General features: G+C 39.7%; 3 protein-coding genes across 3 annotated transcripts in view; 2 read left to right on the forward strand and 1 right to left on the reverse strand.

Annotated features, from left to right (window-relative positions):
• Nucleotides 1-3,109, reverse strand: part of LOC138016188 (integrator complex subunit 9 homolog) — a 44,040-nt gene extending 40,931 nt beyond the window's left edge. Inside the window, exons 1-3 of the mRNA XM_068863356.1 lie at nucleotides 3,009-3,109; nucleotides 2,806-2,933; nucleotides 524-596 (exon numbers count right to left, since the gene is read on the reverse strand). Coding sequence (XP_068719457.1) covers nucleotides 524-596; nucleotides 2,806-2,933; nucleotides 3,009-3,026 — 219 coding nt within the window. The 5' untranslated portion in view covers nucleotides 3,027-3,109. The remainder of the gene's footprint in view (nucleotides 1-523; nucleotides 597-2,805; nucleotides 2,934-3,008) is intronic.
• A 50-nt stretch (nucleotides 3,110-3,159) lies between these two features.
• Nucleotides 3,160-9,724, forward strand: LOC138015290 (COMM domain-containing protein 6-like). Its single transcript, XM_068862277.1, has 8 exons — nucleotides 3,160-3,259; nucleotides 3,344-3,402; nucleotides 3,691-3,756; nucleotides 4,995-5,062; nucleotides 5,656-5,767; nucleotides 7,582-7,632; nucleotides 8,049-8,201; nucleotides 8,965-9,724. Exons 1-8 carry the CDS (start codon nucleotides 3,229-3,231, stop codon nucleotides 9,013-9,015), a joined length of 591 nt encoding a protein of 196 aa, XP_068718378.1. The 5' UTR covers nucleotides 3,160-3,228; the 3' UTR covers nucleotides 9,016-9,724.
• A 2,216-nt stretch (nucleotides 9,725-11,940) lies between these two features.
• LOC138015851 (carbohydrate sulfotransferase 1-like) overlaps nucleotides 11,941-12,500 on the forward strand; it is a 6,044-nt gene continuing 5,484 nt past the window's right edge. The window contains exon 1 of the mRNA XM_068862971.1: nucleotides 11,941-12,015. The gene's annotated coding sequence lies outside the window, so the exon portion shown is untranslated. The remainder of the gene's footprint in view (nucleotides 12,016-12,500) is intronic.

Raw genomic sequence — 12,500 nt, forward strand, 5'->3', positions numbered from 1 at the left:
CCTGCTCACAGAGCTAGTCATAATTATAATAAAAAGCCGAACTAAAGAGCCTCGTGATCAGGTGCCAAAGTGAATTACCACAGCTAAGTTTAGTTCTTGCATGTGTAGGTATTTCAAAAATACAGAAAAATACCATAGGACACTCACTAAAAGATGAACTGAAAGGCCTTGTGATCTGCAGGTGCTACACACAATTTAAATTGACTGATTTGCCACTCACTTGTTCATCAGGACATTAGCTCAGAGCTCAAATGAGATGATCTGAGGTAAAATTTAAATGACTTCAAGTAATGTATCTCCATTTCTAGCTAATGTTATGTCAAACATTTTGATTTGTCCCCAGTCCTCCTTTTAACATATCTTTATAATGTATAAAGAGAGTAGGAAATTAGAAAGGTGGTGAGCAATGGGAGTGGAAGAGGTCACCTCATTCATTCTCTTCCTTTTCACCATTAACTAAAGCACCTGCACAGTAATTTCACACTTTTGCCAGGGAGGAAACTATGGACCTGTCAATACTCACATTTTGGGTTGAAAATCCTTCAATATCCTGAAGTTCTCGTGTCGTCCACGACTTTGAATGGCTTGTTTTTTCACTGTTACAACAAGAAGAGAAGATCTTTTGTTCAGGAGGCAGTCCTCTTAAAGTTGGGCAATAGTCAATCCTGGGGCCACTTATATATAGGAGTCCATGTTCCATCTACATACATGTATGTAGATAGGAGATGGGCTAGTGTTATCATTGAGGACCATACGAATTGACAACGTTTGCACAACGGTGCCATTAGGTTGTGTGACATACAATGTACCTACTGCACATGCCTTTATGGGCACTTGCTGGATCGGTGCCAATGTCAACGACGTTGGTAAGGGCGATTTGCCGGCCTCTGGAAAATAGCAGGTCACAAGGTCAGTTGTCAGAATCTGTCTTGATGCTTCAAGTGTTTTTATTAGATAATCAAGTATCACATTTAGGGACATGTTATTCAAGTAACAACCTTCGCCGGTGCCATGACGAATAGTCCAACTTAAAATAAAAGCGCTGGTGAAACTCAAACTAATCTTCATATCGACAAGGATAGCCATAGTGCTTGAGATACATGCATAACACAGGAATCAAAGATGAAACTAAACCATTGTCACTGGCTATTTCGTCCATGTCCTCCCTCTAGAAACAAAACTGAGCCTTGCATTTGACGTTTGTTTTGCGATACAAATCGAACCTTTCATAGTTTCTGTACAGAAACTCTCAGACTGGGTCTTTTGACTTGTGAACATACCGTAGTTATTCGGTTATAAGGCACACTCGGTTATAAGACGCACCCCAAACTTAGCAATTTAATCAAGCTAAGTTCTCAAACTGAATATTACGCGAAAATACTCGGTTATAAGACGCACCAAAAAATTGAGAGTTATCAAAAGGATGTGATGAATTTGAGAACAATTATCCTTACACAATTGGCATACAAACTCTTTTTGTTAACGTAAACAAAGTGAAAAAGTCACGCAATTAATGATATACGTAAAAACAAAAGCTAAAAGTTGACACCTGAAAATCATAACATACAACGCATACACTTTTATTTGAACCTTCGGACTTAATAAGCAATAAGCACTCTCATAAAGTTTTAGCTTTCATATTACGCATAATGGTTAACTACACTTTTTCAAGAGATCGTGTGAAGAAGAAAGCACTCCTTTACTGATTAAGCCTAAGCGCTCGTTTCAGTGATTAGGCCTAAGCACTCTTGCAAAATTTTGCGGTTTGGTTCTCACAATATATTTAGAAGTTTACTTGGGAAGGGGTGGTATTTTTGACTGTGTATCTGCGTATCCGTGTATCCGTGTATCCACTTCACAACATACTACTTAGAAGTTTACTTGGGGAGGGGTGGTATTTTCGACTGCGTATCCGCGTATCCACGTATCCACTTCACAATATACCTAGAAGTTTACTTGGGGAGGAGTGGTATTTTCGACTGCGTATCTGCGTATCCACTTCACAACATACTACTTAGAAGTTTACTTGGGAGGGGTGGTACTTTCGACTGGGTATCTGCGTATCCTTTTCGGAGGTGCAGCTTCAAAATGGCAGGGTATTCTGCAGTTACTCCCTGCGATCATCGTAAATTTAAATTTCTACAGGGCGGTGCGCCTGACCGGGACTATGACGCCCCCCCAACGGCGTCGCCGTGTGAACGTCGTCAATTCGCCTAATGCACTAGTCATTTGTTTCCCCCACCCCTTGACCCCCGGGGATGGGTAGGGAAATTACTTTTGAATGGTTGTAAAGTAGGTGTATTTCCACTGGGGACTAGAGCAGACAAACACACATAATTCCCCCACCCCTCTGTTTCTAAAAGATTCTGAGTCATCAAGGAAATGTTAGGGAGATTACCACAATATACAGTTCTTGCCATTTGTGTGTGCCACATGAACTATATAAGGGACGACGCCATATTGATTTTGCACGTGTGAAAATACTCATTACCATTGCTCTTCGTTTCTTTTCAGTCCCAGTCCTCCTAGGTAAGAATTCCCCAATATTTCCCACAGTATGTCCCCAGAGGGGTAGGGCAGAGGAACGAAAATCTTGTGATTTCCCTACCCCCTAGAGGCGTAATTGTCGCGTAACCTCGCGTAATTGCTCTAGTAATTTCCCCATATGTCCCCACTATCCCCGGGGGTCGGGGAAAACAAGTGACTAGTGCATAATATTTAAGCTCCCTATTGAAAACTTGTAGTCTACCTCTACAATGATTGGGTACTTGAATGATGCATCAACATTTCAAATCATTCACTTACCTATTTACCAATGATAATGGTGTGAAATGCTGCAAAGTTGACATATCCAGCGCACAATCCAACATGATCGTAGTTTCTTTGAACTGAAGCACCAAACATGGGGCGGTGCTTTTCCTCCCTAAACAATACTGTAATAAATATACCACGAAAATTTAGCAACAAAAATCTAAGAGAAACACAATTTAGCATTAAACTTTTCTCACCAGTTTCATGTTTCGCATCAATTTTCCCTCAGATCTTTCAATGACCTCCCCGAGACTCTGATTGCTTTAGCCGCCATTTCGGGGATATACAATATATGTCCCCATACATAACGTGCCTACAAGGATTCTAAAAATACTGCTGATCCGATTGTGGGAAGGCTCGGATTGGGCATAACACAGGTTCGCATAAACCGGATGTTGTAGATCCGTTTTGGAAAGAATGTCTAATATTTTCACTGATGTTCCGCAGGGTATTTTATCTTGTTTTCTCAGCGTTGTTTGTTTGTTTCATGCCATGACTGCTTAACCCTGCTTTCCCGCTTCTTTGTTTTCAGGTTTCAACTCTGCTGTGGAAGTCTTGAATTCTCTTCCACAAGACATCCTAGCAGAAATGGTACAGAGTTTAAATTAACTGAAGCCTCAGTTGAGTGATAAGTTTTCAGCGACCAATACAGACAGTTTGACATATCTTAAACGATTAATTTTTCGATTTATTTGCCCTTTTTTTTCCCCGAACTATTGTTTTAGTCCACCACGTTGTCAATGTTTAAATGCAATGTCATTGGTGCATTTTCAGTTTTTTCAAATTAATGTCCCCACAGTCCTACGTCCATATGTAGATAGTATTTTCATTGGAAAATTCGAGCAATTTAAAACACATCTATTACGATATCCATTGCAGTGCCAAGATGTAGCAGCATTTCTTCAGTACAAGATTGCATTATTTCCTCTAGAGCAATATCAAAAGGTAAAGTACTGAAAACAGCTAACACGAGCTAACTAAACAAAGATTTAGTTTCAGAGGATCTTAGACTAAATCCTAGACATGTTCACTTATTGGGTTTCGTCAAAGTTCTGCCACTGCAGTCCACACAATCACTTCAAGATAAGAGAGAGATTGGGAATGGAGTTGATCAAAGTTCTGCCACCACGGTCTGCTATGGACATTGAAGACCAATTTGAATAATTATTATTAACCCATTGACTTCTCAGGTGTCCTAGGATACCCCCAGTTGACGAGTAAAGTTGTCTGGCATAAGACAGAGTAAAATCTGTTTAATCTCACTCCCAGCAGTCAATGGGTTAAAATCTTCCGAATTGAGAACAACCTCTACAGAATATATTGCTCCTTCTTTAATTAAGCCATGCATGCAATGAACCATGTCAACTTGGGGTTATCCATCGCTACGGGACTCAGACCACAGGGGCAGTCCATCTCAATCCTTTTCAATACTATGCAATACAATACAATACAATACATTCTTAATTGACCACTTCCCATAGGGGCTTTTCAGGGCCACTGAAACACCATCAACAAAACGACAGAACACAACAACAGCAACAACAACAACTGTTAAGAATCCCAACTGGCCAGAGGCAAACCAGTTGGGGCCAAGAAGCTGAACCAGGGATTACCAGGAAAAAATTCTATGAGTGGTCAGAACGGGTCTTGATTCCGGGAACTCTGGATCTCAAGGCAAGCGTCCTAACCACTGGGTGGCACTGCCTTCTCCTTATTCTTATTGATCGACTATGGATTGTGGTGGCAGTCTATTTAAGTTTTGCAACGTAGCAGTGAATGTGTATACTAGAATTGCTCTCGATTTTACTCAAAGGGTAACTCCCAGAAACACCCAACTGTAACAACTTTTTTGATCATTACTTCGCCGTTGTGGTACCAGAGGTTAATTTCTGTCTACTGGTACTTGGAGACTTTTTTCCCAGGAAACTCTGTTTTTCACTCCTCCTCGGACCCTCACCAGCCTCGGTTATTTCTACTGAATTGCTATTTGATCTAGAGTGATCAATGCTTACTCAGTGGAGGTGCCCTTGCTAATTCAATTTTTTTTAATTATCAGTATTAATCTTCTGATATACTTTTTAAGGTTGTATGACACAATCATTGTTTACTAGGCAAATGAAACTGTTTTCTCTGTTTGTTCACCATGGCAAGCAAAACATTACTTACATCTGTTCCCTGTTCAGTCTCTTCAGAGTGCAGAAATATCGTATGATGCAAAACTAGTGTTTAATGCCATTAGCTACATATTCAGGTAACTATACCTAAGGAGCTTGAATTCATGGTTTGGTTTTTTTTAGCAGAATCTGAGCATGAGCAATTGAGTAATACGTGGCCATGACTCTTGAACACAAACTAAGACACAAGTACTATGAAAGGCATGGTAACTTCTAAAGGCACATGCAGATGATGATGAATGTCAATCAACTGTGGACACATATATTGTACATTTTTAGCTCTGTAATAATTTGTGACCATGATATGTTATAAGATGTTGGCTGTTGTTCATTTTTTGAAATCCCTAGTCACTTCTTTTGCCCCTTCTTTTCCACTTCTTTTGGTGTCACTGTTTGTCGATCGCCCTACAAAGCTCTGTAATAATTTGTGACTACCATACAAAGCTCTTTAATTATAATTTGTGACCGAGATATGTTATAAGATGTTGTCTGTCATTCATGTTTTAAAATCCCCAGTCACTTCTTTTGCCCTGGAAATATCTTTTAAAAGTTTCATTTTGGTGTCACTGTTTGTCGATCGCCATCTTGGATTATTACGCTTGAATGTATTTTGAACAAAAGCAGAGCTGCGTGAAGACAAGTGAAACTCAACATTGCTTTTAATTTGTAGATGTGCTGCTAAAGCCAAGCTGCCTACTGATAAACTTATTGCAGAACTTAAGACATCTTTGTGCTGGAAAGAATCTACTCTCTCAGCCTTTAAGCATGTTTGGAATGAACAGGTAATGATGTTGTAATAGGTGTGCATATTTGTAATGTGGCTATAGACAAAAGATAGAGATTATCCTTTCACTTATCTGGACAATTTAAGCAAAATTGTCTGGTATAGGTAATGATATGATGTTATTGCTTCGAGCGAGCGCAGGGAGCATGCAGCAATACTAATCTGGACGGTTACCAGTGTTCCATTTGGCCAAGTAGGAAGTTGCGCATGTATATATAGCGCTTTCCATACTCAATTTCTCCTGGCTAGCGATATTCCCTTTTCTGAATACATAGTACATCGGTCAGCTGCTATGGACCTATCACTAGACATGCTTTAGGATTGCCATCTGCTTTGTTGGATTTGTCACATGCTTTACTAAGAATTTTAATAGGATTTCAAAAAGAATGTAAAGGTAAGTTTATTCGATTATACAATGTCAAACGCTACGTTAATTGTTAATGGAAGTATTCATCAAGGTGACCGTCATTGTAGCAATGTATCTAGAGGAAGACAGTTTGCTTTTATGAGTCTTTCAGCTAGAGCTGTTATGTGCTAACCCATGTGATATTTGGCAATGGACGGCCCACACAGTTGATCAGCTATTGACAGAAGGAGATGCTATGAACCTTAAAACTTTTCAAGAGCAAACTATTCCAGATACAGAGACAATCTCGCTGACATATTTACCGATCGAGTACGCTGGTCAACCATTATCACACTTGATCCCAACATACCAGACCGACCTGTTACATGTAATTTATAATGGTAATAGGACTGAGTGGAGTCCAATTTGTATAGGTAATCACATGAGGCCGAGTACTATTAAGGATTAATTGCGACGAGGGCAATTTGGAAAATTTCCAAAACACAAGTGCAGTTAATCCTTAATAGTACGAGGACTCATGCGATTACTTGTTTATCAATAAAGGGCAAAATGAACCAATCAGGATCAACTAATCAAGCCCTCTTTTGATTACCAAAAATGCCCTCTGTCTCAGCCAATCAGCTCTCAGTAATTTTGCCCTTTATTGATAAGGTCTGTAATCATATGAGTGATTAACAAAATCAGACTACATGTACTTTGTAGCAGGAGTCTGATTTGTTTAATCATGAGTATGATTACAGACTGAATTGGACGACAAGAAGTCCTGTTACCAATTAATCATAACCATAACAATTTCCGAGAAAACAAAATAAATGGATTCCTTTTTCACTGTCTAATGTTACAAATTCGTCCATTTTGGAAAATCCCCAGTTTGGTAGGGTAAGTGGTTGTTGCTGTGGTTATTATGATAAATTGTGTGATTGGTGGATTAAGCTGAATGCACTTAATATGATTGGCTAATGTAACTGTCCAATTTCAGGTATTGGATTACGGCCAACTGTCCGATTTCGCTGTCCAATTTCAATAAAGCAGCTGATGCACCAATCAAATTTGAGAAAATTGTAATTGTTATGATTAATGATAAAATAACACTTTTGTTATATCTTCTATCTGTCATTTTGTTGTCTTGTTCTGACTTTCTAATACTACCAATAATAATAATAATAATAATAATAATAATAATAATAATAATAGGATATCTTTGATACCAAATATAAAATTTATTAACTTTAAACTTTATCTTTAATACTTGCACAAACAATTGTCTCTCACTTCTCCCAGCATTTCACTTTTGATAAAAACAGCTAGTAATAATATTGTTACATTATTATTGAATCAGTAAACCCATGAGTGCATATACCGGTAACTTTATTGACAACACCGGTAATTAATATTTAATGTGTGTCCATAAATTCCTGAATTTAGATACCTTTGAATTCTTTTAGGGGAAAATCTTATGCAGCTCTGATCTGGCACAGACCTTGAGTGTGGGACAGGTAAGAAAAACAGCATTTAGCAACTAAAATTAACCCCTAAAAATATTAAGCCCTGGGGCTGGTTGCTCAAAGTCTGCTTGGTGCTAACCATTGTTTAAGAGGTTTCAAAACCGTTAGGTTTCCATGATATTTAACGATGGTCAGCACTAGGAAGACCTTAGACAGCAATGACCAGAACCAGGTTGTTCAGTCTCGCGGGCTCAGAAAACCTTGGTTGTGGTCATTGTTATTTAAGGTTTTTCTTAGCGCTAACCCTCCCCCAGAGTTCCCTCCATTTGTCAACGTATCTTGTGTTAAAGTGCAATTTCCGTCATTATTTTATGTGTCCCTTACTATTGTAATGTCTTCCAAAACGTAACTGCTTGCAAGACTTCATGTGGATATGACAACCCTGAGTCATTTAATGTTCTTGTTAGCTGCTGGACATGAAATGGAAGTTATCAGTTGGAGTGAGTTCCAGTGCATGCCGAAGTCTAAATTCTCCCTACATTACAGCTTTAATAACAGCCACAGATCCCTCTGGTGCCATCCTAACAAAGTCGTTTGAAATGACGATTGGAGAATTTAAGGTAATTTGCTACAGCTGACTTTCAACTTCTGTGTGCAAGCGACCTTGCAATTCGTGCAGGAAATTTACATGTACGTGTTAAGATTTCTTGATAATTAAACAAATCACTAATGAGCTAACGGTGAACGGAGTTTTCACGCGTACGTGTAAATTTCCCGCACGAGCTATAACGCCGCTTCCGACTGGCTTATAAACAGTGAGAACATGCGCACTACCGTGATACTCTCAATGATACTGTCCCTTTAAGACTGCAGCTGCTTCAAATAAGCGAAGAGGGATAGCGTGATAAATGTGGGCCACCGAGAAGCCCAATTCCTCTGCCGGTCAAGGACGTTTTTGCAGCCTTTAAAAAGATAAGAGTTCTGGGAATAAGCCATTTGTCCTTCCCTTTTCAGGTCTGTGGAGCCGGCTCTATGCGCGAGAAGACATGGGCTAGCCAATCTTAATAGTATGTTTGCCGCTGGTGAGATTGTAATGCGGTGCGAGATTTTCATCAATCGATTCGCTCGGTAATCCAACCCAAAACAATCCTGAATTCTCTTTCGACACTCCATTGAAAACCGGTCAATGGTCATATTTACTCCAGTTAATCAGTTCACCAGTTACATGGCACTGATAAGTCCCCCTTTCCCACTATTTACCCAAACGTCCTTAGAATTCATTCGTCACGGCCTCAGCACTACAGCTTCTTTACGATTTCGTCCTTTAAAAGAAAAGAAGAGAAGTTGTCTTTCACATCTAGTTTTTCCCTTTCTTGGTTTCAGAAATTTGCCTCCCAGATGAGAGAAATTGCATCTGTACTGGAAACAGTGTGACCATGTGTTGTTGGAATTGTTGCTCATACGCTTAATGGATAAAATCATAAAGGGTTTTAAGCCGAAATGGTCGTCAAGTCAATGTCCTCTTGATCCTGATTGGTTAACAGTTGCTTATCCAGAGCAAGCGAAGTTACAAGAGACCCTTCTTCCAGATTAAACTACTTTTTTGTCCACATATAAAATACTTTTTAAGCGCTATTTCTGTTGACAGCAACGATTTATTCAATTGAACTTTAACCGAATGGGAGCGTGTTGATTGTCGTTTGCCGCAACTCTGAACGGGCTTCCCTCGAATAATTTTGTCCTTTATGTGATAAACATGTAATCGCACATTCTCGTCACCAGAGCCTTGGGTGGACACAAGGCTCTGGGAAACTCTATCTAGGAGAACATGCGCCGTAGTGTTCTTATAGCCAAAAACTGGCTATTGGAACCTTACGGCGCCTGCTAACATGAATGCACCAATTAGAGACGCTTTTGATTGTTCTTCACGAAAACCAATGAGAAGACACTTTTTTTCGGGGTTCCCCAGAGCTCTTCTCTCGCTCAGTGAAGGGAAGAGCTCAGGGGTCGAGATTGGTAATGGCAATGCGCCCTCGTGCAATTCATTTCACATGTATTTTCAAAGTTTTCCAAATTGCCTAAACTAAGAAAATACGCCCTCGGGCCTATACAATTAAATATACAAAGTTTTAGTTTTTTGGTATTCATATCGTGTTTTAGTGTTGAGGCTTCAAACTCAGAACGACCGAGTCTGCTGCAGAAGCTCCTACCCCTTCACTTTATTGCATCTTGGTCACAAATGAATGCACTCCAATACCGTGTGAGGAACTTTTGATATGTTACGAATTTAAGGACATATTGCGCCGATCAAATCGAAACTTCAACCCCCATCCCGAGAAAAGCCCGGGCATTCGGCTATTTTCTGTGCCCGGGGTGGGGAAATTAACCTTTGCCTGGGTGGGGTGGGGAAAAAAACCGCTAACAGCGTTAAACACGTGTTTGACCGAGATGGAAGAGTTTAAAGGAAGAGATAATAGCATTTGTGAGCGATTTGCTTACATAGAAAGGTCTGCAAAAGTTGTCTTCAAAGGAATTTTGGCTGCGTAATTCGTCTTTGTCATACTATAGAGTGAATTTCATTGTTTCACTGAACAATTTGAAATACATGCAGACTTAAACGCTCCATGCTCTGTTTTTAAACAACCTTTGCTATGTTTTGGAGTTAGAGCAGCTTACACGTGCTTGTTGACATTGTCCGACTGCATTAATTCAATTTCAAGTCACTTTTAGCAATTTCAAATATTGTGTTTCTGTACTTGCTCAAGTCTGGTAAAAACGGCATCATCATATAAAGGGTCACGAAACATGTGCTGGCATGTTTATACACAAGCTTCATTAAAGACGACAGGAGCCGACGACGATGTTCTTTAAAGAATCTGACCCACCCAGTTTGCATTGCGCGCGCCCCTATGCTCATCTGCCATTTTCGGGACCCCCGAAAGTCTTCTGTGTTTGATTGTCGAAATCAATCTGGTTCCATCCGCTTCAGAAATTGCGACACGGGAATTCTGTTCAGCCGAGATTGTGGCAAATTTATTAGGCTTTCTTTTTAATGTGTAGGGCATTTGAACACCATTTTGGCTCGAGGGGGCGGGAATTTGGACGATCCAATCTTCAAGAGTTCAAATGCCCGGGGTTTGCCCTGGGCATTTAAATGTGGGAGTGTGGGGAGAAATTCCACACACTCTATTTGGTGTAGTACAATCATCTATTGGGAAATTTGGAAGCGATATCTTAAAACCCGTCGGGACAGGAGGTTCGAGAAGTTGTCATTTTGGCGTCAAAATAAAGCCCCAGAAAATCGAGCGTAACGATTTCGCGTGCAGTTCACGGTCTGCTGAATACTTGAAGTCAATTATGCTGAGCCAATCAGGGTTCGGGCACGTGCTAAGGTACCCAATCACGGGTGATTGACATGATACGTCAATCATTTTTCGCGCGCAGAGTATGGCGGAAAACAAAGAAAAGCGGTTTAAAGTGCTCATACGATGAAGAAATGAGTTCTCGTTTTTTCTTCTCATTTCGAAATTTAAAGAATTTGCGTTGATTGCTCAATAGGCGGAATTTTTTGTAGTAATTTTAAGAGGAAGACTATTTATTTGAACTCCAATTTTTAAATTTAACGGTCCGCCATTTCTTGGTGCGGTTCTGACTGATAAGCTTTCAGTGATCTAGATCGAGGAGAAAGTGACGTCCTTTACTCACTAGCTTAAAAATGCAGTGTGTGAATGCAACTTAATTTATTAGTATGCAGCACGAGGGTTTTTGGCTTTCAGATTGTCAAATTCGTGTTCTGCATACTAATTAAGCTGCATTCACACACCGCATTTTTAAGCTAGTGAGTAAATGACGTCACTTTCTCCTCGATCCAGATCACTGACAGCTTATCAGTCAGAACCGCACCAAGTAATGGCAGACTGTTAAATTTAAAAAGTGGAGTTCAAATACATAGTCTTCCTCTTCAAATTACTACAAAAAATTCCGCCTATTGAGCAATCAACGCAAGTACTTTCGAAATGTGAAGAAAAATGAGAGCTGATTTTTTCATCGTAGTAGCACTTTAAAATTAATTTTTAAGAAATTTTTCTTTCGGGAAAATATACTTCACAGCCCACCGTTTCAAGATTTGCAAAAACAAGAAATTTTAGCGAGACGCCCAAATTTACCTTTACTTCACCTTTGCAGCTGATTCAAAGGGAGAACTCGAAAACAAAATTAACCCAGAATCGCTGACTCCATGGTAATAGGCTCTCACCATTTCATGCATATTTCATGTAGAAACTCCCCAGAGAGGCTCCGCGCGAACAATGGAATTATGTATAAAAAAGGAAAATAGAAAACTAATTTGCATTTTTAAAAACATCTGAACCTTCACCATTTTTTTCCTGCCGCGCAGTTTATCATTTTTCGAGAAAGGCTGCATCATGGATGACGGTAAGAGTTTTTATAGTAACTTAATTTTATTTAAAGTTGAGACGCCTTTGGAAGTTTAGTATGCAGAGCTGTAAAGGGTTTGTACGCCGGGTAGATTGCCGTTCGAATGAGTGCACTTGTTCTACGGGCTTTTTTTAAAGATGACTTTATCAGGTTCTCGAAACTTCGGTCACCGGCAGTCGAAGCGGAAACAATTCTGCTCACTTTCCATAACATTCACTCTCAAGGCGATATATACTTTACATACTACTTCAAAACATGGAGCACACGATAGTTAACAATTATTCCGCGAGCGCGCGTTGCATTTGAGATGATAGCCAACGAGGCACGTAGCTCCGAATAAATAACAGCGAAATAATAGCCATAATCATCTCATATCCAACAAGCGCAAGTGGACCTGAATTAATTTTTATTAAAAAATGCCCACAATTATGGAAACCAGTAACACAAAACTGGTGCCTTCAGTCACTGATATTGGTAGAGCA

Source organism: Montipora capricornis, chromosome 9, assembly GCF_036669925.1.
Source record: "Montipora capricornis isolate CH-2021 chromosome 9, ASM3666992v2, whole genome shotgun sequence".
Taxonomy (NCBI): Eukaryota; Metazoa; Cnidaria; class Anthozoa; order Scleractinia; family Acroporidae; genus Montipora; species Montipora capricornis.